This window comes from Odocoileus virginianus, chromosome 30 (assembly GCF_023699985.2).
Source record: "Odocoileus virginianus isolate 20LAN1187 ecotype Illinois chromosome 30, Ovbor_1.2, whole genome shotgun sequence".
Lineage (NCBI taxonomy): Eukaryota > Metazoa > Chordata > Mammalia > Artiodactyla > Cervidae > Odocoileus > Odocoileus virginianus.
In genome coordinates, this window is record NC_069703.1 from 39706567 (window position 1) to 39729612 (window position 23046).

General features: G+C 55.6%; 1 protein-coding gene across 9 annotated transcripts in view; it reads left to right on the forward strand.

Moving 5' to 3' along the window:
* The window catches only part of PTPRU (protein tyrosine phosphatase receptor type U), an 88111-nt gene extending 66062 nt beyond the window's left edge, over positions 1–22049 (forward strand). For 4 of the 9 annotated variants that reach the window (XM_070459063.1, XM_070459064.1, XM_070459059.1 and 1 more), the window contains 16 exons: positions 872–1062; positions 1761–1836; positions 2309–2385; positions 4072–4089; positions 7959–7995; positions 8607–8704; positions 8787–8903; positions 9751–9905; positions 11335–11470; positions 12689–12838; positions 13740–13913; positions 16417–16557; positions 18610–18735; positions 18867–19024; positions 20511–20646; positions 20861–22049. In XM_070459063.1, the coding sequence (XP_070315164.1) occupies positions 872–1062; positions 1761–1836; positions 2309–2385; positions 4072–4089; positions 7959–7995; positions 8607–8704; positions 8787–8903; positions 9751–9905; positions 11335–11470; positions 12689–12838; positions 13740–13913; positions 16417–16557; positions 18610–18735; positions 18867–19024; positions 20511–20646; positions 20861–20923 (1853 nt within the window). In that variant the 3' untranslated portion in view covers positions 20924–22049. Of the gene's footprint in view, positions 1–871; positions 1063–1760; positions 1837–2308; positions 2386–4071; positions 4090–4236; positions 4740–7958; positions 7996–8606; positions 8705–8786; positions 8904–9750; positions 9906–11334; positions 11471–12688; positions 12839–13739; positions 13914–16416; positions 16558–18609; positions 18736–18866; positions 19025–20510; positions 20647–20860 lie in introns of those variants that run through there. The other 5 variants (XM_020869245.2, XM_020869246.2, XM_070459060.1 and 2 more) reach the window with 2 other exon arrangements.
* The last annotated feature ends 997 nt before the right edge of the window (positions 22050–23046 follow it).

Genomic DNA, 23046 nt, shown 5'->3' on the forward strand with positions numbered 1-23046 from the left:
AGGCCCTGCTGGGAGTCCTCCGCCCGCCCCTGCCAGCTCAGAGTTGGGCAGAGAACAGTGGTGAGACACGCGGAGAAAGCCCCTGCCCCTCAGCCAGGCCAGGAGAAGGGAGTACGTGCTGAGTGTGTGGGAGTGAGTGTCGGAAGCTGGGTGTGGCTGAGCAGGGCTGTTCCTCCATCCCAGGACCTGATCTTGGGGACCAGGGTGGGATGTCCTTGAGGATGCTGGCCAGGAGAGCCGGGGAGTGGTGGTCTGCGGGGAGGGGATGGTTTTCTGGAGTGTGGGGCAGCGTGAACCTCTCCACCTGCTCCCTATGGGCTGAGCTGCCGCATAGGCTGACAATGGAAATGCTTGCGCTGGAGAAACGCCTCTATTCAGGTGCTTCCCATTCATCTGTGGAGGGGGTGGTGACGGCAGCTAATTCTGGGACTTGCTTGTCTTTGAATGGGGTGATTGCTGAGAGTTGTCAGTGTTCCAGATTGTTCCCTGGGAGGAAGAGGGGGAGGAAGGAGGGGATGTTGTGGACTTTGCTGAGTGCTGCCTGCTGCAGGCAATGCATGAAGTCACAGAGGGGGCCCTCACTGGAGAGCCCGGGAGGGTGAGGGGACCAGGGATCCCAGCCCGCAGGCCGGGCCACGATGACCCGATCCCCTCATTCTACCAATGGGAAGACCGGGATGCCCCAGGGAAGGGGCTTGTCCAGGGACACCCAGGGCGGCCCAGCCAGCTGCCTGGCTCCAGCAAACAACCCAGGCGTCCTCCATGCTGACTGTGCTCCCTTCCCTCTGTCGGCCCCCCTGAGTCTGTGTGGGGTTCCCCCGGCTGGGGCCTGTGCACGTCAGGAGCCCCTTTTCCCTTTCTCTGGCTGCAGGAGACCAGCGCGGCGGTGGGGTCACTGAGGCCAGCAGCCTCCTGGGGGGCTCACCGCGGCGGCCATGCGGCCGGAAGGGCTCCCCATATCACACGGGGCAGCTGCACCCCGCGGTGCGTGTGGCCGACCTCCTGCAGCACATCAACCAGATGAAGACGGCCGAGGGCTACGGCTTCAAGCAGGAGTACGAGGTGCCCGGCCCCATCCGCTGGGACCCCTTGCCGGGGCCTCCCTGGCTCCTCCTCGCTGTGGACCCCGGCAGCCCTCCGTCGGTCACTAGATGGATCCTTGCCCTGACGGTCCCCATTTCAAGCTAATTTCTTGACCTTGAACTTGACCCTAATCTCAGCCTGACCTGGTTTCTCCCTCATCCTAACCCTGACTTAAAAAGTGTCTGAATCTTATGTCGGTCTCCGTCTGGACCCTACCAGGATCCTTCTGTCCTTGATGTGAACCTGACCACCAACACTGACCCTGGCCTCCAGCCTAAACCCCAGTATGACTTTGACCCTAACTTTCATCCTAAGCTTCGTCTGAACTCTGACTTGAATCCCATCCCACCTCTGTCTGGACTTAATTTGACCTTCACCTTTACCTTCGTCCCAGCTCAGACCTGGATTTGACCTAAACCTGACCTTCATTCTGAAATGTGCCTGAACTATGATTACCTCTTTTCCCTTCTTTTTCTCAACCCCCCCCTTCCCCCCACTGCTCGGTATTAAACTTAGTCCCTCACATATAAAGGAATATACAGTGACTTTATCTCAGGCCCCAAGTTTAACCCTGAACCTGGCCCTTACTGTGGTCCTACCTCCTGTGGACAGGGTTGGGCCCTTGGGAGGGGAGGGGCTTCCCTCCCGCCACTAACTACCACTTTCCCTTCTGGCAGAGCTTCTTTGAAGGCTGGGATGCTACAAAGAAGAAAGACAAGGTCAAGGGTGCCCGGCAAGAGCCCATGCCTGCCTGTGAGTCGTGCGGGGAGGCCTGCGGTCTGGGGCAGTGGGTGGGAGGAAGCGGGAAGAGGGAGAGAGCCATTCATGGAGGGCCTGTCGCAGGCCGGGCTGGGTGCTGAGCACCACGCTCCTCGTCTGATTTAGTGTTTTCCGCAGCCCTGTGATGTGGGATGTAGTAGAACTCGCACTTTACAGATGAGGAAACTGAGGCTTGTGAGGTTAAGCCCCCCTCCCGGGGTCACACAGCTGATACTTGCCGGAGCAGCACAGGGCCTTGTTGACGCTGCAGCCCCGACTAACCACCGGCCTGTCCTATTTCCAGCAATACGGAGGGCCTGCTGCTCAGCCCTAAGTCTCTAGGTTCTCTGACTGCGCTGCCCGTGCCCCGGCTCTGGCCTCCAGGAGGCCTCTCCCCCACACTGCCCCAGCGCTGGGCTCCCCATGGCCCCTTCCTGCCCCATGGCCACGTGCTCTGTGTTTCCAGATGATCGGCACCGAGTCAAACTGCACCCGATGCTGGGCGATCCTGACGCTGACTACATTAACGCCAACTACATAGACGTGAGTGCCTTGCCCCGCTGTCCGCTGACTGGCCCCGGCCGCTCCGGGCTCACTGTCCAGGCGGGGCGGGACCCGGCAGGGAAGAAGTCGGGGTTCACATGGCTGTATTCCTGAGCGCCCCCACCTCCTGCCGCCAGCGCCAGGGAGCTCAGCGGAGGGGGGAGGACAGGGTGGGCAGCGGCTGTCAGGAGGGCTTCCCTGGGGTCGGGGTGTGAGTGAAGCAGAATGGAGGCAAGAGGGCAGCCAGCCAGGACTAGACATGAGGACAGGTCCCCTCTCAGTGAGGGGCCCCGAGGCTGGAGGTGGGCTTCTCATGGCACATAGTGAGGCTGAGTCAGGCAGGGGCTGGACTCTGAAGGCCTCGAATGGCAGGCTGAGGAGCTGGGCTTTTTTCCTAGGGGCATCAGGGAGCATTGGAAATGTTGGACTGTGACAAACTCAGGTTAATTGACCATGTACTGTGTGCCAAGCACTGTGCTAAGCACTTTATGCCAAATATTTAATTGTCTATATTCCTGACAACCACCCTATGCTGTGGTCAGCATCGTGGCCTCACTTTACAGGAGAGGAAAACTGGGGCTCAGAGACGTGAAGCTACTTTTCTTAGGTCACCCAGCTAGCTTGCGGACAAGTAGGGATCCGCATCTCAGCTGGTCAGGGTCTCCAGAGCCTTTGCTGCTGACGACAAGGCTGTCCTGCCAGCCGCAGCAGCCATTGGTCAGGCTGGACCAGAGGGAGGAGGGGCCGGAGACAGCGCAGGCAGCCAGGGGGGCCTGGGCTTGGGTGTGAAGAAGAGGCGATGAATCCGCTCCCCAAGCGTGGATGAGAGTGGGACAGGGCAGGCCCAGGGACGCTGATCAGACTCCCCAACCGGCAGCAAGTCAAGTGTGCAGAGAACCACTTATTCATTCATTAGATGTTAAATATATTTTGAGCATCTACTGTGTACCAGGCATGGTGCTGGCCACTGGGAATACACCTGTGAAAAAGGAGACATAGTCCTTGAATCCGTAGATTCTAGTCGGGGAGGCTCATAATCATACAAGTAAAATGAATTCAGGTTAGTTGGGAAATCACAGGCCAGGAAAGAGGAATGAATGACTTTCTCAGCATCGTGCCGCAAGGTAGTGGTGGGGTCAGGTTTAGCCATGTTGGGCTGCATAGAGGCAGAGGGCTTGCGCTGGCTTTGGGTGGCTAGAGAGGGAAGGGAAGGGTAATCTCAAGCAGGACCAGCCTGCCAGGTCAGAGGTGGAGGAGGCATGTATCCGGAGCGGGGGGCAATCAGGGACGGTGGAGGTGACTTCTCCTCTCCTTCTTCACTTCCTCCTGGTGGCCAGATGCGCTCGCCCACATTTGCCAGAATCCCTTGCTTTCTACCCGACCTCCCCACCCTCTCCCCAGGCTGCAGTATGGTCCGACCTGGCCTTGACTCTGGCAGCTCTGGGGACAGGGACAGTGGCCTCGCCTCGGGGTCCTCAAGGCCCTAGTCGGCTTCTCCTGGGGCCCCGCCAGGGCCCTGCCCATGCCCTTATCTTGCCCAGGCCTGGCCACCTGTCTCTGCTCTGCCTCGCCTGCTGGGCACCACCCATTCCAGCCACTCCTGTGCTCCGCCGTCCACCTCCATCTGCCTCTGGCCTAATATCTGTCTCTTTTGCTTTGTCCTGTTCCCTCACTGGAATCATTAAGATTCGGATAAACCGTGAAGTAAGTATCTCTCTCCCGATTCCTCCTCCTCCTGTCTGTCTGACCGGCCGTATCTCAGGCTTTCTCACAATCTCTGGCTGTCTCTCTCTCTCTCTCTCTCTCTCTCTCTCTGTCTCTGTCCTCCTTCTCCTCCACTTGTGTGCCTAGCACCAACCGTCCACTTCAGCAGCCTGGCCAGGGGCCGCCGGGGCTGAAAGTTTGACGCGACCCCTGTTGTAAACAATGCCCTCCATCTCCTCTACCCTAAGGGGGGCCTGCAGTGTCCGGGTGCCTGCCCAGGCCCCCGGCCACCACCTCTGTCGCCCTTCTCCCCAGCCCCTGTGCCCCATGAGTCCTCATTAGCCATGCCTTCTGTGGGCCTGGGAGGGGTGGGGCGGGAGGAGCTGCCCTGGGTGCCCTGTCCCCCCACTGCTTGGGGGTCCGGGCCTTCCAGGAAGCAGGGGTGGCCCCAGGCACTCCCCTTTAGTGGTAGTTTCCCTTGTGTTCCAATCCCTTTGTCATCAGTTTGCTTGAAACTCAACCCTCACCGCTTTGCCCTCAAATTTAGCCCTAATTTGAATGTTTTATTTTGGGGGAGCTGTTGGGTATTTTATCTTAAAAAATTGTGCTATGTTTGGGCCTTATAAGAATTAAAAAAAAAATTTCATCTAGCAGTCCTCTCATTTGATTTTTTAAATATAATTTTTGTAATAGTTGATGCCTGATGGGATTATTTTGGGGGTACCTTGTCTATTTTATCTTCTTTTTTCTTTTACAAATATATGTCTGGCTTTTTTATGATTGGAAAAGTGCAACTCATTATTAGACTTTCAGACAACATGTATATGCTTGGGACATTGCACTAATATATAAAGCATAAGGTCCCTGCTGTCACATCTGCTGGAGATGACAGTTATTCCTCATGTGCTCCTAGATACTGTCTGCCTTATTTTGAGTTTCTTTACACAGGTGATTTGTAAAGTTGCTAAACTTAAATGAAATATTAGACCCACGGAAGGCAATGGATGTACTCAGCCTTAGCAACCCCATTAGGAGGTGATGAATATAGATCATTATTTTTTTTTTCACTTTAAAATTTTTTTTAATTTTAATTTTTAAATTGTTTTGGCCACACCGTGTGGCATATGGGATCTTAGCTCCCCAGTCAGTTTCCCAATCAGGGATTGAATCCATGCTCCCTGCATTGAGAGCGTGGAGTCTTAACCGCTGGATGGCTGAGCAAGTCCGTAGATCACTGTATGTTTTTACATCTCAATCTCCATATAAAACTTTCATTTAGTTGTTGCCAGACTCTTATGAAATACCCTGAAGGGACATGGCTTATTTCATTTACAAATGCCTGTTACCAAAAACATTATTGGCTGAGTACATGCTCCGTGCCAGGCAACTTCTGGCACCTCATGTCATCTCTGCCACACTCCATGAGGTTGAGACCTGCATTTGGCAGATGACAAAATTGAGGCTTAGAAAGATTGAGTGGCTTACTCATGACCCCAAGGCTCTGGATTAGCAGAGCTGGGGCCTCAAATCCCACCTGAGCCCTGTACCCTTACATGAGACCCCCCCACTGTTACATGAAACCCTGGATCTCTCTCTTTGGGGGCATTGGGATGCCCCAGGGGCCTTGCCCACTGTGCAGGTAGTCAGTCTCCTAGCTCTGCCCATTCAGAGGCACCAGGGAGGGATGGGTGTCTGCCCGGAAACAGGCTCCTAGGACATGCTGATGCCCCAGAGTAGGAGCACCCCTGCTCTCTAATCCTGGTCTCTAAAGTGGGTGTGCTCAAGCTGGTCTCCTTATCTTCCTTTAACATCTGAGCATTTAAAACTTTCCATTTCACTGTCCTCTGTGTGACGTAATTGTGCAATAATGCACATGTGCCACTAAAAAGTGAATATGCAGATATTGAAAGCCATCTGTCTGAAAAATTATTGAGCTGTTTTGTATGTATTGATTAGCAGTTGGGTGCTGGCAATATGCTGGGCACTGGAGACTCTGGCTCTTGTGTGAGAGTCTCAAGCAAACTGGCTTTAGGTGGAGTAGCCTGTTCCCAGCTTGACTGAGGCTGGGGGTGGAGGGCAACACTGGTGGCACCTCTGCCGAGTGCCCCTTCTGACCCCAGTTGCCCAGCAGCTCCCCTAAAGAGATGAAGCAGAGGCGTGGCTGGGGAGACAGTGGGAAGGAGTTAGGTTAGACCTGGAGAGGTTCCGGTAGTGAGGGTTGAGTGACTCTGGGAGGCTCTTCATTCTTGGTAACTTTGACTATGTTTTGGTCATTTTCATGGGAACTGTAGGTATACAGCACGTGTGTGTCTTGGTATTATCCTCATATTCTGGAGGAGGATAGAGGCTTAGAGAGTCAGAGAGCCTAGCTACTACAAATGTGTGTTTTGAGGCCCCGCCTTGGCACCACCTGGGATCTGGTTGGAAATGCACAATCCCAGGCCTCTCCCCAGACCGGCTGAATCTGCATCTGCCTTTTAACAAGATCTCCAGGAGACTGGCGTGCACATTGAAGGCTGAGAAGTGCCTGCTCAGTGCCTAGAATCACACAGTTCCTATCTGGCAGCAGAGACCCAGCTCAGCCTGACCCATGACCCGTATTCTTAACTCCTGTTGTGACCTGCTGTCCGCCCAGTAATTCCTGATGTTCACACCACTGAGATCTTCAGGGATACTTGTGGACATTTAAAGTGGTAGCAGTAATGATGGCGACTCTTGATTAAGTCTGGCTTTGTGTTTGCCGTGTGCCAAGCCCTTAATGTGTGTAACTTTACCCTTCACAGCCGCCCAAGGAGATAAAGACCATAATCATTCCCGTTGTATAGATGCGAAAATACAGACACAGAGAAATAAAGGAATTTACCCAACACTTAGCAGGAGTTGTGTAGAATTGGGGTTTGTACTCTGGCAGTCTGCCTGCAGGGCGCCTTGGGCCTGGGAAGCCCACCGGGTCACAGGTGGGAGCTGTGTCGAGGGTGTGAACTTGAGGCCAGCGGCTGATCTTGGTTGTTTCTTTCGCACCAGCTCTGCACTGCTTCTTACTGATCCCATGTCTCCTGCGCTGGTTCCCTGGGTGTCTCATGGGTGGGTCCCGCCTCAGGGTGGGAGTGGAGTCTGGCTGGTTCCACTTCTCAGCCTGGGGGCTCTGGGGATGGAAGATGAACGTAGCTCTTGGCCTCTTTTGTGGGAGATAATACAGGTAAAGTGCTTAGCACAGTATGTGTCCATAACAGGGCCTCAAACATTTATTATTATCTTAATAAATAACTGTGTAAGTTATTTATTATTGCTAGTATCATTATTATTGATTTTAAAGATTTTTAAAAACATTTTATCTAACGGCCATGAGCAACTCCTGTGCTCACTAGCTCCTAACCTGAAGCCTTCATTGGGCCACCTCAAGCCCTGGGTGACCGGGTCGTGGGGAGGGACATTGCCCATTCTGGTTGCCCCAAGCAGGGCTGAGATAACTGACAAGACCCAGCCTGGGGCCTGGGGTTGCTTAGGGTCTCTGGGGCTTTGGGAACAGGGTAGGGTCACCCTGCAATGTATTTGTCTCCAGAGAGCAGCTGGATTATAAGCAGATTATGGACAATTATCCCCAATTATGAAAGGGGAGCCCCTCTAGGCCCATGAAGGAGTCGTGCCTTCCCTTGGGTCATGGAGCAAAGATGGTTTAAACCCACGACCCAGGTATCCAGGCTCTCCTTCCTTCCTTACTTGGGGATGGGCAAAGGACAGGTCAAGAGGGTGGTCACTTCCCTGAGTGGGGGCTGTGTGTCCAGCTTCTGGGAGAGGAGGGCAGGAGGGCCTGAGCAAGTGAGGGGCCAATCCTCGGGGTCTTAACACACCCTCTTCTCCTGTTCCAGGGTTACCACAGGTCAAATCACTTCATAGCCACTCAAGGTACCTGGCACCTCCGCCCATGTTCCCCCCACCCCCCGCCCCAGTGTGCTGAGTGCCCTCTGCCTGCCTTCCTGCCTTCCCTGCTGGTCTGTCTGCCTCCCTGTCTGCCTTCCATCTGTCTGTCTGTCTGGGCTTCTGGAATCTGGACATCCATATCTGTTCCCTCTTTGTGTTTGTGTCTCCCGATGTCTGCTGTCCGTGTGTAGCTCCTGGTCCACCTCTCTGCATGCAAGAGGGCTAGCCAGCCTCGGTCCTCTTGGGTGTGGATTGTGCCTCTTGGTCTGGGGGCTGCCTGGGTCCCTCAGGCTGGGTCTTATCCTTTCCACTGTCCATCTGTCCATCCCTCCTGGAGGCTTGTGCCATGGCCCTCCAGCTCTTCCTCCTGGGTTCCACTCAGGATGACCAGGGTCTCCAGGCAGGCTCTCCCTGATAATGACCACCCCAAGGGCCCAACAGGCATGAGTCGGCAGTTGATGGGGGTGTGTAGGGATGAGCATGAAGCCCCCATTGGGGCTCAGGACCCTCCTGGCCGGCATTGGTGGTGTGGGGCAGTGGTGTGCTGGGCCTGGGTGGAGACCTGGCCCTAGAGACAAGCCCTCTCTGTGCCCCAGGGCCAAAGCCTGAGATGGTCTACGACTTCTGGCGCATGGTGTGGCAGGAGCACTGTTCCAGCATCGTCATGATCACCAAACTGGTGGAGGTGGGCAGGGTAAGTGGGGCCCCAGGGGAGGGGGCATGGTAGGCAGGGGGGCAGTGAAGAGCCCGCTGAGCCTGCCCCTTGGGGCCTCCAGGTGAAATGCTCGCGGTACTGGCCAGAGGACTCCGACATGTACGGGGACATCAAGATCACGCTGGTGAAGACGGAGACTCTAGCCGAGTATGTCGTGCGCAGCTTTGCCCTGGAGCGGGTGAGTCTCCTGTGGTCACCAGGCCTCTCCCGGGGTGCCTGAGAAGGTGGGACAGGGCTCCAACCCAGGAGCGGAGGGTGGGGATGGCAGTCTGCATTCCGAGCAGGGCAGCCACAGTGCCTCACAGGGGGCACTGTGAAAGGATGGAAAAGTGGCCGTCTTGACTGGTGACTGCAAGAGGAAGTCAAGATGAGGAGGATGGTGAAAATGTAGAGAACGATGAGGACCATGAGGATAACTGCCAGGTGCTGATCCTGCTCTGGCGCTTGTACTCAGCCCGTTACACATATTGTTTCAGCCCTGTTTCAGTCTGTGGGTTAGGCCTTTGCCATTAGCCCCATTTTACAGATAGGGAAAGTGAGGCTCAAGAGTGGTTACATACTCACAAAAGGCCACAGGCGAGGGATGGCTAAGTCTTCCGGTCCACAGTCTTATTTGACTGTCTATAAAATCCTCAGAGGAAAGATAGTTTTCCCCCTTTGAACTGAGACTGGGAGCATCAAAATGATCTCTTAGGGCAGTTGTGTAGCAGGTGGCAGAAGTGACTTACAGTGCAGATTTGGCATCAGGCAGATCCTGGCCCAACCCCTGCCTAATGTGTGTCTTGTCTTCTTCGGGCAAGCGGTTTCTCATCTTTGAGGCTTTGGTTTCTTGCTTGTACAATGAGTCATTAATAGGCACCTCGTGAGTCTCACTGGGGTGAACCGAGTTCCTGCGGTGAGACGCTCACTCCCGTGCCTGGCACGCTGCAAGGTCTGGTAGACGCCAGCATCCAGTGCCTGGCACACTGTGGGTGTCTGGTAGATGCTGGCAGGGGCTCTGACCGTCACTTCTGTTGTCTCCCCAGAGAGGCTACTCTGCCCGCCACGAGGTGCGCCAGTTCCACTTCACGGCCTGGCCGGAGCACGGCGTCCCCTACCACGCCACGGGGCTGCTGGCCTTCATCCGGCGTGTGAAGGCCTCCACACCCCCTGACGCTGGGCCCGTGGTCATCCACTGCAGGTGGGGTGCTGGGGAGCCCAGCGAGGAGGGGGTGGAGAACGAGGTTGTTTGAGGTCCCTAAGGGAGGCTGGGCCTGAGTCCATCCTGCTCAGAGACAGAGGGCAGGGGAGAATGACCCCCTGACGCCCTTCGCCCTTTGAGCTTCGGCTCTGGGATTGGCATTGTCATGTATACACTGAGAAGTGTAGCTTATTATTATAGGCTATTATGATAATAAGTAAGCTTTAGGAATTTCTCCAAATTCACTGTGAAGGACTCAGCGCTACTCAGATCAAGAAACAGAACATTAACAGAACTCAGAAGTCCCTGGAGCTCCCTTCTGGTCTGTACCCCACCTCCTCCCTTCCAGAGTGATCACTCTCCTCACTTCTAAGCCCGAGGTTCATTCTGCATGCTTTTGAACTTTGTATCAATGGAATCACACATCAGGTGCTCCTTGGAGTCTGACTTTCTCTCAACCTTATGCTTGTAAGGTTCATCCGTATTGTATCCTATTCCACTGGGTGAACAAACCAGCATGTGTTTATCCATTCTGCTGTGGGCAGGCATTTGGGTGTTTTCCAGCTTTGAGCTTTTATGAACAGTACTGCTAAGGACATTCTCTTACATGTCTTTTGGCTGACACACACACTCGCATTTCTGGGAGGTAGGTACGTAGGAGTGGAATCGCTCTGTGAATGTTCAGCCTTACTAGATACTGTGGACAGTTTTCCAAAGCGGTTTCACTAATCCCAGCCCCTATCAGTGGTATATGGGATACCCACTGGCTGTGTGTTCTGGCCAACACGTCGCTCTCACCATTTTCAAACTTGAGATCTTGGTGTCATCTTTGTCCGCCCCGGTCCTCTCAACTCTGCTCCACCTGGTGCTAAATGTGAGGATTCCAGAGATGGGTTCGACCCCATCCAGCTCTCAAGGAGCTCACAGTGAGGTAGGGCGACAGCCCCATAAACAGTGACCACGGAGCAGGGAAGGGGGTTTTGGTAAGAGTCCACCCAACTTGCTCTGGGAACTCAAAAACCTGACATTTCCTGAAGGCTCCACTGACTATGTGAGTGGGTTTAAGTGTGTAGGGCTTTGAAGTGTGTGTAGGAGATTTCCAGACATCAAGGAAACCAGAACATTCTTGGATTAAGCTGAGCGTCACTTTTGTTCCTCTTCCCCTGTCAGAGCTGCCAAGTTGAGCTGGTTTCAGGTCTGCATTCCCTCCACCCTTTCTTTCCTCTCCATCTCCAAGGCCCAGCTCCCGCTCTGCCCTCTGTCACATTTCCCCGGAACTCTTCCAGCAGCCTCCTCCCAGGCCGCCAGTGTCGCCCATTGCCTGTGTGGTGTAGATATGGCCCAGGGCCCCAGGTCTGCCCTGTTCTTCTACGAGGTCCTGGGCTCCCTCCTTAAGCCTCTGACCTGGCCCCGGGTTCTCTCTCCCCAGCGCGGGCACTGGCCGCACGGGGTGTTACATCGTTCTGGATGTGATGCTGGACATGGCGGAGTGCGAGGGCGTCGTGGACATCTACAACTGTGTGAAGACCCTCTGCTCCCGGCGCGTCAACATGATCCAGACCGAGGTGGGGGTGCGGCGCTTCCCCCACAGCCCCTCCAGGACAAGAGTCCCTCGTGTAGGAGCTCGAAGCTGGTGGAGGGTGTCAGAAAGGTGTCTAGGATGTCCCCCTGTCCTTTTCCATCCCTGGGCTTGGCCTGCCAACCTCTTTTTTTAAAAAAATTATTTTTGATTTTTGTTTGTTTGTTTGTTTTTAAACTGTTTTTTATTTATGCTGTGAGTGTGAGCTTTTGCGTTTAGACCTCTGATAACTCATAAATAAGAACATCATATAATGGCATTATGTAAATAATACTGCATGTTTGTGAGGCTATAATGTATGGGGTTATCTCACTTGATTGTTACAACTGTGATATTTAGAGCAGAAGGAATTCTTTTTTTTTTTTTATTTTGAGCAAATTATTTATTGGCACGGAGCCTGTTTACTCAGTTGATTTGGATGAGATGGTTGGATGGCATCACCGAGGCAGTGGACATGAACTTGGGCAAACTTGGGGAGATGGAGAGGTTCAGGGAAGCCTGGCACTCTGCAGTCCATGGGATTGCAAAGAGTCGGACACGACTTGGTGACTGACCAACAGCATAGCTGATTTACAATGTTGTTAATTCCTATTGTACAGCAAAGTGATTTGGTTATACGTATGTCCTTTGTTTTTTTGAATATTGTTTTCTATAATGGTTTATCACAGGATATCTTTAAAGACTGGAGGATAATTGCTTTACAAAGTTGTGTTAGCTTCTGCTGTATAACCACATGAATCGGCCATAAGTATACCTATATCCCCTCCATCTAAAGCCTCCCTCCCCATCCCGTGCCATCCCATGCCTCTCGGTCATCACAGAGCTGCCAGCTTCTCAGGGTCTTCCCAAGCTCAACTCCACTATGTTCAGTTGGGTGAGGTCACACAGAACTGGGCCAAGGTCATAAGTTCTACAGTCAAGACATAATGCTTCTTGGGTTTGTCTCCTCTCTAGATGTGTGACCCGGGGCTGTCCCCTCACCTTCAGAGCTTCTCATAGGGTTATTATGGGATGAAATGTGAGATCAATGAGCAAATATCCGTGCAGGCTGTTTCAAGTATGGTGGGTCCCACGTGTAGTAACACATGGCTGGATTCCACCTCAGAGCACCCCAGCCGCAACTTTGAACTTGCCTCCTCCCGACCCTGAAATCTCTCATTTCTGCTCCCCTCCTGGTTCCTCATATTCTCTCCTCCTGTTCCAGGAGCAGTACATCTTTATCCATGATGCAATCCTGGAGGCCTGCCTGTGTGGGGAGACCACCATCCCTGTGAGCGAATTCAAGGCCACATACAAGGAGATGATCCGCATTGACCCTCAGAGTAATTCCTCCCAGCTGCGGGAGGAGTTCCAGGTGGGGCACCGGTGTATGTGTTTAGGTGTGGCTTGTGAGTGAGTGAGTGAGCATGTGTGTGGTATTGGGAGGCCCTCGGTGCTGCAGGGGGCTTCCCTGCTGGCTCAGATGGTAAAGAATCTGCCTGCAATGCGGGAGACCTGGGTTCGATCCCTGGGTTGGGAAGATCCCCTGGAGAAGGGAAAGGCAACCCACTCCAGTATTCTTGCCTGGAGAATCCCATGGACAGAGGAGCCTGGTGGGCTACATACAGTCTCCATGGGGTTGCAAAGGGTCAGACACGACTGGGTGACTGAACAACATCAAGAAGAACAAGAGGAAGAAATGGAGACTCCATGAATCAGGATGCCTGAGGCATGGAGGCAGGAGGGGAGGGGAGGTGGCCCAGGGTCCTCGGCTCGCTCATGTGCCAGGTGTTCCTTGACAGGGCCGGGAAGGTGACCCCCTGCGCCAGGTCCCTGGAGTCTGCTTTGTGGAAGATGCGGGGTTTTCAGGGCTTGGCTCCTGGAACGATCCTCACGGTGCCTGCTGTGTACTGAAGGTGGTACATGTGCCAGGCTTGCTGTTATCTCACTTTATTCCCCCAGCAATCCCCTGGGGTAGGCAAATAATTATTCCGTTTTACAGCAGAGGGACAATGAGGCTTAGAGATAGAGTAACTTGTCTACAGGACACAGGTGGCGAGGAGGTAGACTCCAGTCTCCAGAGCTCCGTCCGGGCCCTGCACAGCCTGAATCCAGGGAATCTGGGTCCCCCCTCTCTCTTTTCTCTCTGGACCTCAGTTTCTCCATCCATAAAATGGGCATAACAACCCAGCCCAGTCTCCTTCATGGGGCTTCATGGGGGAAAGAGACCCCCACAAACACGGGACATCACCTTCCCTTCCGCTCCCTCTCTGTAGACTCTGAACTCGGTCACACCGCCGCTGGACGTGGAGGAGTGCAGCATCGCCCTGCTGCCCCGGAACCGGGACAAGAACCGCAGCATGGACGTCCTGCCGCCTGACCGCTGCCTGCCCTTCCTCGTCTCCACGGACGGGGACCCCAACAACTACATCAATGCGGCCCTGACTGACGTGAGGCGCGGGGGTGGGCTGGGCTCTGGGACACCCTCACCCAGCAGTGAGGGAAGGTGCAGGAGCCAGGGGGACAGAACTGAGGATTCAGGTTAGGGGAGCCCTCTGCCTCTCTGGGGTGGCCCCTTGGGTGGCCTTCCTCCCCACCACCCAAGGATCTTCTATTCAGGGCCTTCAAGAACCAGTGCTCCCCCTCAGGTCTTACCCTCGGCCTGAGTAGGGATCTGAGTGGTGGAGTTCAGGCAGGACTGTCTCCAGGGTCATGCCCAGCAAAGCCTGGGTAGGATGAGTGATTCAAGGGCTTTGGCTGGGGAGGTTGGGAGGGTTTGGGGTTGGGATGTGAGAGTTGGTATCTAGAGTCAGGGGAGCTTGTCCTGGGGTGGTGGAGTGAGAGCCTGCCTAGGAACCTGGCCTGGAGTAGTGACTTACTCCCCACGCCTAGCTGTCTGAGGTCTCAGGAGCTGTTTAGAAGCCTCTACTCCCAGCTCAGAAGGCTCCACCCCCTTTATTGGGCTTTGCAAATGGTGCCAGGGGATTTAGGGTCCAGTGAATAACTTCAGGGTGCCACTGCCTGAGGGGGACAGGTCTTGTGAGTGTCCCCCTATTCCTTCCCAAATGGAACCAGTTTGAGAGAGAGGTGCAGGGGGCAGACAGGTGGAGGTAAGATGTTACTGTTGTAAGGAAACTGGTGAGACTGGAGAAGGTGACTTCAGCTGTGTGGCTACATGGACGGCTCCTCCTTCAGCCTCGGGCAGGCAGACCTGTCCTCTAAGACTCAGCGGTCCAGCTGGAGCCCCTCCCCGCAAGGGGCAGGCCTTTACGTGTTGGGGGGAGCAGCAACAGTTGAATGCACAGCTTCTGAGAAAGAGCTGGTCTGGAAAGAGAGGGGGAGGGCCTTCCCTTTGGGAGCTGAGCACTTCCGGTCTTGTCCCAAAGCCACCCGTGAAGGTGGATGTCACCACTGGACATCCTGTCACCACTGAATGTCCCTCCATGTGGAGATGAGAGCTGTGGGGAGGGAGCTTCCCCCACCGCAGGGATGAGGCAGATGAGCCTTTCCTGGCCCAGTTCTTAGCCAGAGCCCCTTGGCACAATGGTGCAAGGAATAGTGGGGTTTCTCCAAAGAGAGAAAGCTCCCACGCTTCCTTCCCGGGGGCTTCCTGGAGTGAGCTGAAGGCAAACAGGGGCGAGCAGTCCCAGCCACTGAAGGGAGTGAATGGAGAGGCGGCTGGGGTCCTGGGGAGGGGGCCTCGGGTGCCAGTGAGCTTTGGAGGGGGATGTAGGGATCTGGCCTCACTCTCAGCTTGCTCTCTGGCCTCAGCGTGCCCGTCTGCACATGGGGGCGATGGAGAGGATGCTTTCTGAGGTCCTGAGCCCCTGAGCTGGAGAGGTTCACAGTGGGCTCCTTGGCCCTGGTGGGAATGGGCTGGTCCGGTGGAGAAGCTTCCTTGGGGCCGTGATATCTCACACTTGATCCCAGCCATGCAGGCCCTGCTGCTTGCATTGTGGTGAGCTTGTCTGGGGACCAAGTGGGGGCCGTTTTTGGTGGTTAAGTCTGCAGGGAGCCACACTGGGCGCCCAGGCCTGAGTTTTGGGGGTCTGGCTGGGCTCGGTGTTGGGGAGCTGCCAATCAGGAGGAGCCTTCGGTGGGTCCTGGGGATGGGGGGTGGTAAGAGAAGAGCATGAGGAGAGGGAGGGGACATGGCACAAGGGGGACAAGGCAGGGTACAGGAGGAGACTTGGGACTGGAGCACTGAAATGGGGGGAGGGCTGTGGCTGGCTCACCTGGTGGGGCAACGTCTGGAGTGGGGAATGGAGTCAGTACTGGTGACTGGTCTGGGGGCTTGGGTTGGGGTCTCAGACCCTTCATCCGTGGAGTTGGAAGGCACCTAGGTATTTGTTTATTAAAAAAATATTATAAAGTTCTGGGCACAGGCCACACCCTGAAAAAAATCTGCTCTCCTTAACCTTGCCTTTGGGGAAATGGGTTTAGATAGTCAACAAACAAGTGTACAATGGACTGTCAGTTACTGTTAATTTCTAAAAAAAGCAACCAGATAGAGGAAGTGTTTCATGTGGGTTTTGGGGTATGCATGTGGTTATTTTTGATGAATTGGTAAAGAGGGCCTCTTTGAAGAGGTTGAAGTTAAGCAATGGCCAGAAAGAAATGAGGGAGAGAGCCCTGTACGCCTGGGAAATTTGTTCCAGGCAACAGGAATAGCAGGTGCAAATAGCAGGGAGCAAGCTTGGCTATCCTCTGCCCACCACGCCCAGTGCCACCTATTGGGAACCTTCGGCTATTTAGCTCAGGGGAGCCATGGGCTTGGGCCTTAGAGGCTTGGGGGCTCACCCTGTCAACTCAGGCCCCACAGTGCCAGCCAACCTCCACACTGGGTCCCTGGAGGCAGCCTGGTCCTGTGGGGTGGAGCTGGGGTGGGCAGGGCGGGAGGACATGGGGCAGAAGCTTGGCGGTGCTGGGTGCTGAGTCCCAGTTTCCCTGCAGAGCTATACCCGGAGCGCGGCCTTCATCGTGACCCTCCACCCGCTGCAGAGCACCACCCCCGACTTCTGGCGGCTGGTCTACGACTACGGGTGCACCTCCATTGTCATGCTCAACCAGCTGCACCAGTCCAACTCCGCCTGGGTGAGGGCTCCGCTGGCCAGGCAGGCTAGCCACCTGCTGCCCAGGACCTCGGTCTGTTCAAGGGCACATGGCAAAAGTCAGGGGTTGGACCCCAGCTCTGCCACCTACTTGCCGAGTTGCCTCAGATGTGTCCTACTCCCTCCCAGAGCCTCGGTTTCCTTGTCTGTAAAACCAGGCTCAACCTGGAGAAAAGTAGCTGCTCTTTATGGAGCATCTGATGTGTACTAGGGACTCTGCTTTGCACTTATGGGCTTCAGGTGAGAGAATTAAGACCCAGAGAGGTGAAGAGACTTCTCCCAGGTCACACAGCTGGGAAGTGGCAGAGCCATGCCCCTTGCCTGGGGCTGCCTCCTCCCAGAGCCTCTGCTTTCTGTCACTCAGCTAATCATGGGGGCCTTTGAGGCAGAGTAGAGGTCCAGCCTCCTTACTTTCTGACAGTTTGATCGAGGCTGAGTTAATATACCTCTTCGAGCCTCAGTCTCCTTTTCTGTGAAATGGGGACTATCTCAGCACCTGTTCTGTCATGAGATTATTACCAAGATTGTATGGGATGTATGTGGGATGCTTAGCACTGCGCCGTGACTGGCATACAGCAGATGCTCAGTACACGGCAGGGGTGAAGATGATGAAGGTGACCATTGCTTCTGAGGATGGTCCAGATGGTGGTCAGTGATCTCAGCCTGAGGCAGCGCCCCTCATTTCTTTCTGGGGCTCCGGAAGCTGGAACTCCTGGGAGGTCCAGACGCCCCACCTTCCAGCTCCGTATGACCATTGCTATAAGATGAGCATGACAGCCTGGAGATGACTGCCTGGAGAAGATTGTTAACTGGGTTCCTTGAAAGTCAGGTAGTTGGTATAAATGACCTAGGACTTCAGGGTAATGGGCTCCAGGACCTGGGTAGGGGTCTAGGGGAATCCCACGTTGCAAGGGAATCCCATGTTACTGAGATGGAGAAGAGGGACCCAGAGGGAGGCTCACAGAGAAGTCATTCACTAGTCACATGTTTGTTCATTCATTTGCTCATGGGCCACTCCCTGTCTGCCTGGTGGGGAGGTAGAAGGAGAACACGTGGCCCCTCCCAGATCTCATGGTTTGGGGGAAGCAGAGGGCTACCATGAAGCTGGTACAGGGACACAGAGGAGCCTGGGGGGTGGTGTATCAGGGAGGGCTTCCTGGAGGAGGTAATATCTGAGCTGAGAGGTACAGGAAGGGTAGAGTTGAGTTGGTGAAGAGATGGGGGACAAGTGGTCCATGGAGAGGGAGCAGCACGTGCAAAGGCCTGAATGCAAGGAGTTGCCAGGACCTCAGGAGAAAGAGGAAGGTAGTGTCTTCCCTTCGTGGTCAGAGAGGGGGGTTAGATGGAGCAGCGTGTTGTCTGGGATGGGCCCCGGGGACCATTTCACAGCTGGAGAAACTGGGGTTCGGAGGAAGGAAGAGCCTCGCTAGAAGGCTATACTAGAAAGCTGGGGCCTCAGACCAACTCCCCAGAAGACCCACGTATTTCTGTGTAAGGGGGCTGTGCCTTCTCTGTGGCTTGAGAATGCGACCTGGAGTGGGGTACATTTAGGACCCTGACTCCACGGAGGGGTCCTGGGGCCGGAGTAGGGGGTGCTAAGCTGTGCTGCAGCAGAGGGACACTCCACGTCTGTGAGCTGATGCTGGAGGGCTGAGGCAGCGAGAGAGAAGGCCATGGGGCAGGGGTGCTGGGGCGGGTGGGGATCATTTGAGGCCTGTCCTTGGAAGAAGGCAGCCTGGGGGGAGTGTATGTGCTTGTGATGGTGTTAGTGTAGCTGTCTAGTGGCACGGCGGTGTCAGTGAACCCACAACAAAGGGTTTGTCTCGGCTGACTTGAGTGTATCAGTACAAGCACACCGGGGCGGGTGTACATGTGATCTGATAGGTGAGTGGTGGGATGTTGGGGGGGAACTGAACGTGAGTCTGGAGTGAGTGGTGGGCTCCTGGGCAAGCATGGAGGTCTGGGGGTGGGTGTGAGCAGCAGCTGCCCACCAGCTCTGCTCAGCTCAGCTGGCCTCCCTGTCCCGCACTCCCAGCCCTGCCTGCAGTACTGGCCGGAGCCAGGCCGGCAGCAGTATGGCCTCATGGAGGTGGAGTTTGTGTCGGGCACAGCGGACGAGGACTTGGTGGCCCGAGTTTTCCGGGTGCAGAACATCTCTCGGGTGAGTGGGGTGGGAGCCCCAGGATGAGTATCTGGGTGGGGGCTGGGCGGCCTTGAATGACCCTCTCGAGGTCCCCAGGGGGCCGTGGAACCGTGGTACTCACGTCCCCTGGCTGATTGCTCCCGCCCCAGATGCAGGAGGGGCACCTGCTGGTGCGACATTTCCAGTTCCTGCGCTGGTCCGCCTACCGGGACACGCCTGACTCCAAGAAGGCCTTCCTGCACCTGCTGGCGGCGGTGGACAAGTGGCAGGCAGAGAGTGGGGACGGGCGCACCGTCGTGCACTGCCTGTGAGTGCCGGCCCTCCCTCGGGTGGGGAGAGGACTTGGGGCGCCGTGGACCAGGGGCAGAGGTCAGGATGAGGGAGGGCTTCCTGGCTGGCACCGAAGCCCTGAGCCTCCAGTTAGCATGGCCAGGTGAAGCTGACCCCGCCTTCCTTGGAGGAGCCCTGTCACTTTCCAGGGTGTGGACTCCAACCTCAACACATGACCAGTGTAGCCTCTGTGTGATGTTTGACTTTGCCAGTTTAATTGGAGAGAGCCCTGTCTAAATAGTTGAACCCATGATATGGTGGTGGTACATTTTTTTAAGCCAATGGAATCCTGGCCTTTGTTCGTGCCTGCATGCGTGTACTTTCTTTCTTTCCTTCCTCATGCATTCATTTACATGCCTCACTCACAGATTCATCTATTCACTCACATCTGGGTGCACTCATTTCTTTCCCTGCCACCATGTTTTCATGCTTTCAGCACTTACTGACCCCAGTGCCAGGCTGGGCACACAGGATGCAGGGGCAAGGAGCTGAGTCAGTCAGGGCCTGGCCCTCTCAAGGGCTTTTGGTTTTAGTGGGAGATGCCCCTCGGGAAGGGGACAGAGGGCCTGGTCTGTCCTCCATCTCCCAAGAGGACCCCCACCCTCGGGGTCCCAGAGAGCAGAGGAGGGAGAGGGCTGGGGGAATCAGAGGGTCTCCCTGGGGGCGCTGCCCGTTTGGGAGTGTCTCTGTGCGTTTGAGGCTGTGTCTGTGATACTGGGGGTGACTGGTGATCTCTGTGTTTGTTTTCCACTCTGCTGTCTGGTTTTTTGCTTGCTGCCCTGCAGCGCTCCTCTGTCACTGTCTGTCTGGGTGTCTTTCCCCTGGAGTGTGTCTCGACTCATTGTTCTCAGAATCTGCTCTGTTTCTCTTAGAGGTTCTGTTCTAGATACCTTCCGCTTCGGATGCTACTTTTTAATCCTTTGACTCCGCCCCCTTAACCATCGCTTCCTGCTGCCCACCTTTGGGCTCTCTGACCCCTTCCATCTGGGTTTCCTAGCCCCTCCCCTCTGGGTTCGCTGACCACCCTCTTCTAGGTTCCCAGGCCCTGCTCCTCCCTCCCGGGTGTCCTAGCCCCGCCCTCCTGGGTGCCCTAGCCCCTCCCTCCTGGGTGCCCTAGCCCCCCACTTCCGTGTGTCCTAGCCCCTCCCTCCCGGGTGCCCTAGCCCCTCCCTCCCGGGTGCCCTAGCCCCTCCCTCCCGGGTGCCCTAGCCCCTCCCTCCCGGGTGTCCTAGCCCCTCCCTCCCGGGTGCCCTAGCCCCTCCCTCCCGGGTGTCCTAGCCCCTCCCTCCCGGGTGTCCTAGCCCCTCCCTCCCGTGCCCTAGCCCCTCCCTCCTCGGGGTCCTAGCCCCTCCCTCCTTGGGGTCCTAGCCCCTCCCTTCTGGGTTCCCTGGCCCAGCCCTTCATCTCTGAGTTCACCCTACCCCGCAAGCCCACCCCCAAATCTTTTCATGTCTCTCCTGTAGAAATGGGGGCGGCCGCAGCGGCACCTTCTGCGCCTGCGCCACGGTCCTGGAAATGATCCGCTGCCACAACCTGGTGGACGTTTTCTTTGCTGCCAAAACGCTTAGGAACTACAAACCCAATATGGTGGAGACCCTGGTGAGGAGCCCTGTACCCCTTGCCCGTCCACTTCCAACTTCCCAGTCCACACCCGACCAGGCCCCCCTCAGATACCTTCTCCCGTATCTGGGCCCCACAGTTGGGCCTTGGGGTCTAGTCCTGTGGTGCGAAAGCATCAGCCCCATTTCTCCCCTTCTCCCCGACCGTGGGGCAGAGAGGGACCGGCTGGTGACTCCTTCCCTCCCTCTCCCAGGATCAGTACCACTTCTGCTATGACGTGGCCCTGGAGTACCTGGAGGGGCTGGAGTCAAGATAGCAGGGGCCCCTGGCCTGGGGCACCCACTGCGCACTCAGGGCCGGGCCCACCATCCCCAACGGACGGACGAGGAAGACCTGCGCCCTCAGGGAAAGCACCAGAGTGGGTGCTGGGCCAGCCTGGTGCCCCCTTCCACTGTGGGCAGGGCCTTTCAGCACGGCCGTGAGCAGGCTGCGGGCCAAGGAGGAGCTTAGCAAGACTGCAGCCCCGCCCGCCTCCACGGGGCCCTGCAGGCCTGCTGAGAGGCCTGGCACCATCTGAGTGACCGGCTGAGAACTGCCACCTTGGGGGGACCCAGGCTCAAGCCCTTGGACTGCATCCCAGCCCTTGGCAGAGATGAGTGAGAGCCCTGCTGGGCAAATGGCAGGCCAGGGTTTCCACCCAGCTTGGCCTGACGTGGGGAGAGCCTGCACTGTGGCTTGGTGTCTAATATCCCATCTGGCCAGCCCCTGTGGGTCTTGGGAGACCACACACTCAGCCCTGATTCTCCAGTGGGCACTTCAGACTGGTCCTCGCAGGGGCAACTTCAGCTCCCTTCTCCACCCCCCGCCTCCCTGCAGCCCTGGGGATATTTTGCTCATGGTCCCCCCAACCCCCACCCCGAGTTTCTGCTTCCCCGAATGTGCCCTGAGCTCCCCCGAACCAGGATCTGCCCTCCCTCCCCTGTCCTGTGTGGGGTCCCTTCCTTGCTTGACCCAGTGTCTGCAGAATGAAGTCACCTCAGCCCCCTCTGCCTGTCTCAGGCTTCACTGGCTGGGTCCTGCTCTGCCTGGGTCAGTGACAATCGGCAAGGCTGAACAACAACCCCTGGGGTTGAGGTCCCTGTGGCTCCTGGTCAGGGTGCCTCCTGGGGTGCTGTTAAATCAGGGGTGCTCACCATCCCCTAGGCTTTGGAGAAAGAAGGTATATTTTGAGATGGAAGATCAGTGCTTTTCTGTTTATTTTTTGATGGGTGGGTGGGAAGTTCTCTTTAAAATGGGGCAGGCCACACCCCCATTCCGTGCCTCAATTTCCCCATCTGTAAACTGTAGATATGACTACTGACCTACCTCGCAGGGGGCTGTGGGGAGGCATAAACTGGTTGTTTGTAAAGCGCTTTGTAAATAAACGTGCTCTCTGAATGCCACCAAGCAGCCTTATGTGTGTCTGACCAGCCTGACTGGGACCTCCTCACCTGCCCCCAGCCTTCCAGTGTAGCGGGACGGCCCTGGTCTGGCCTTGGATTTTCCATCCATAAAACGGGAGGAGAGGCATGGACCTGAGCGTCGTTCAGCGGCCTTCCACTTGCAGAACTGGCTCCACTCAAGCCTCTGAAGCACTTACTCAGTGTAAGGGGGCTTTATCCTGAGACCTCTGAGGGCCACGGAGCTGCCTCTCAGCCCTTGTGGGCCTGGACCCAGTTTGAGCTCCTTTGGGAGAGAGCTCCTGAGAAGCTCAGGCTTCGGTGTCAGACAGATGGTCCCCCAGGGCTGTGCGACCCTGGGCCAATCAGCTGCCTCTTCCGACCTTGGTTTCTTTCCTATTTGTAAAATGGAGACAGTTCTATTTAGGATGAAATGAGACAATGATTAAGTGCCTGTGTGGTGGTGGGTGTGTGGAAAGAGCTCCATTTAAAACAACACAGACGGGACAGGGTGGACCCACATCTTGTGGGGATGGCCGTTCAGCTGCCCGAGTCCGGCCCATCCCCAGTCTTGGAGGAGGAGTGTGCTGGCTGGCAGGGACCCGAGTCACTCCTGGCTCTGTCACAAACTTGCTGTAGGACGTGGGCAAGATTCTTCCAGTTTCTGGGCCTTGATTTCTTTATGTGGAGACTGGCTCTATGATGTACTGATTTTGTCTGCACTGACTGACTCTGCCTCAGTTTCTTGGTTGAAGGATACAGCCCATTCTAAAACCCTCACAATTCAACATCCCTTAATCTGAATTAAAAATCTTTTAGAAGGTTATGATCCCACTTAGCGAGGGCACAAACTGACCTTCCCATTCATTCTGAACTGACCACTAAGCCTTACTTGATGGGCCACAAATGTGTGTCATAGATACTGGCCAAATAATAGACTGGGATTTGCTTTGACCAACAGAATGTGGCAGAATTTACATCAAGTGAGCTTCTGGGCTTC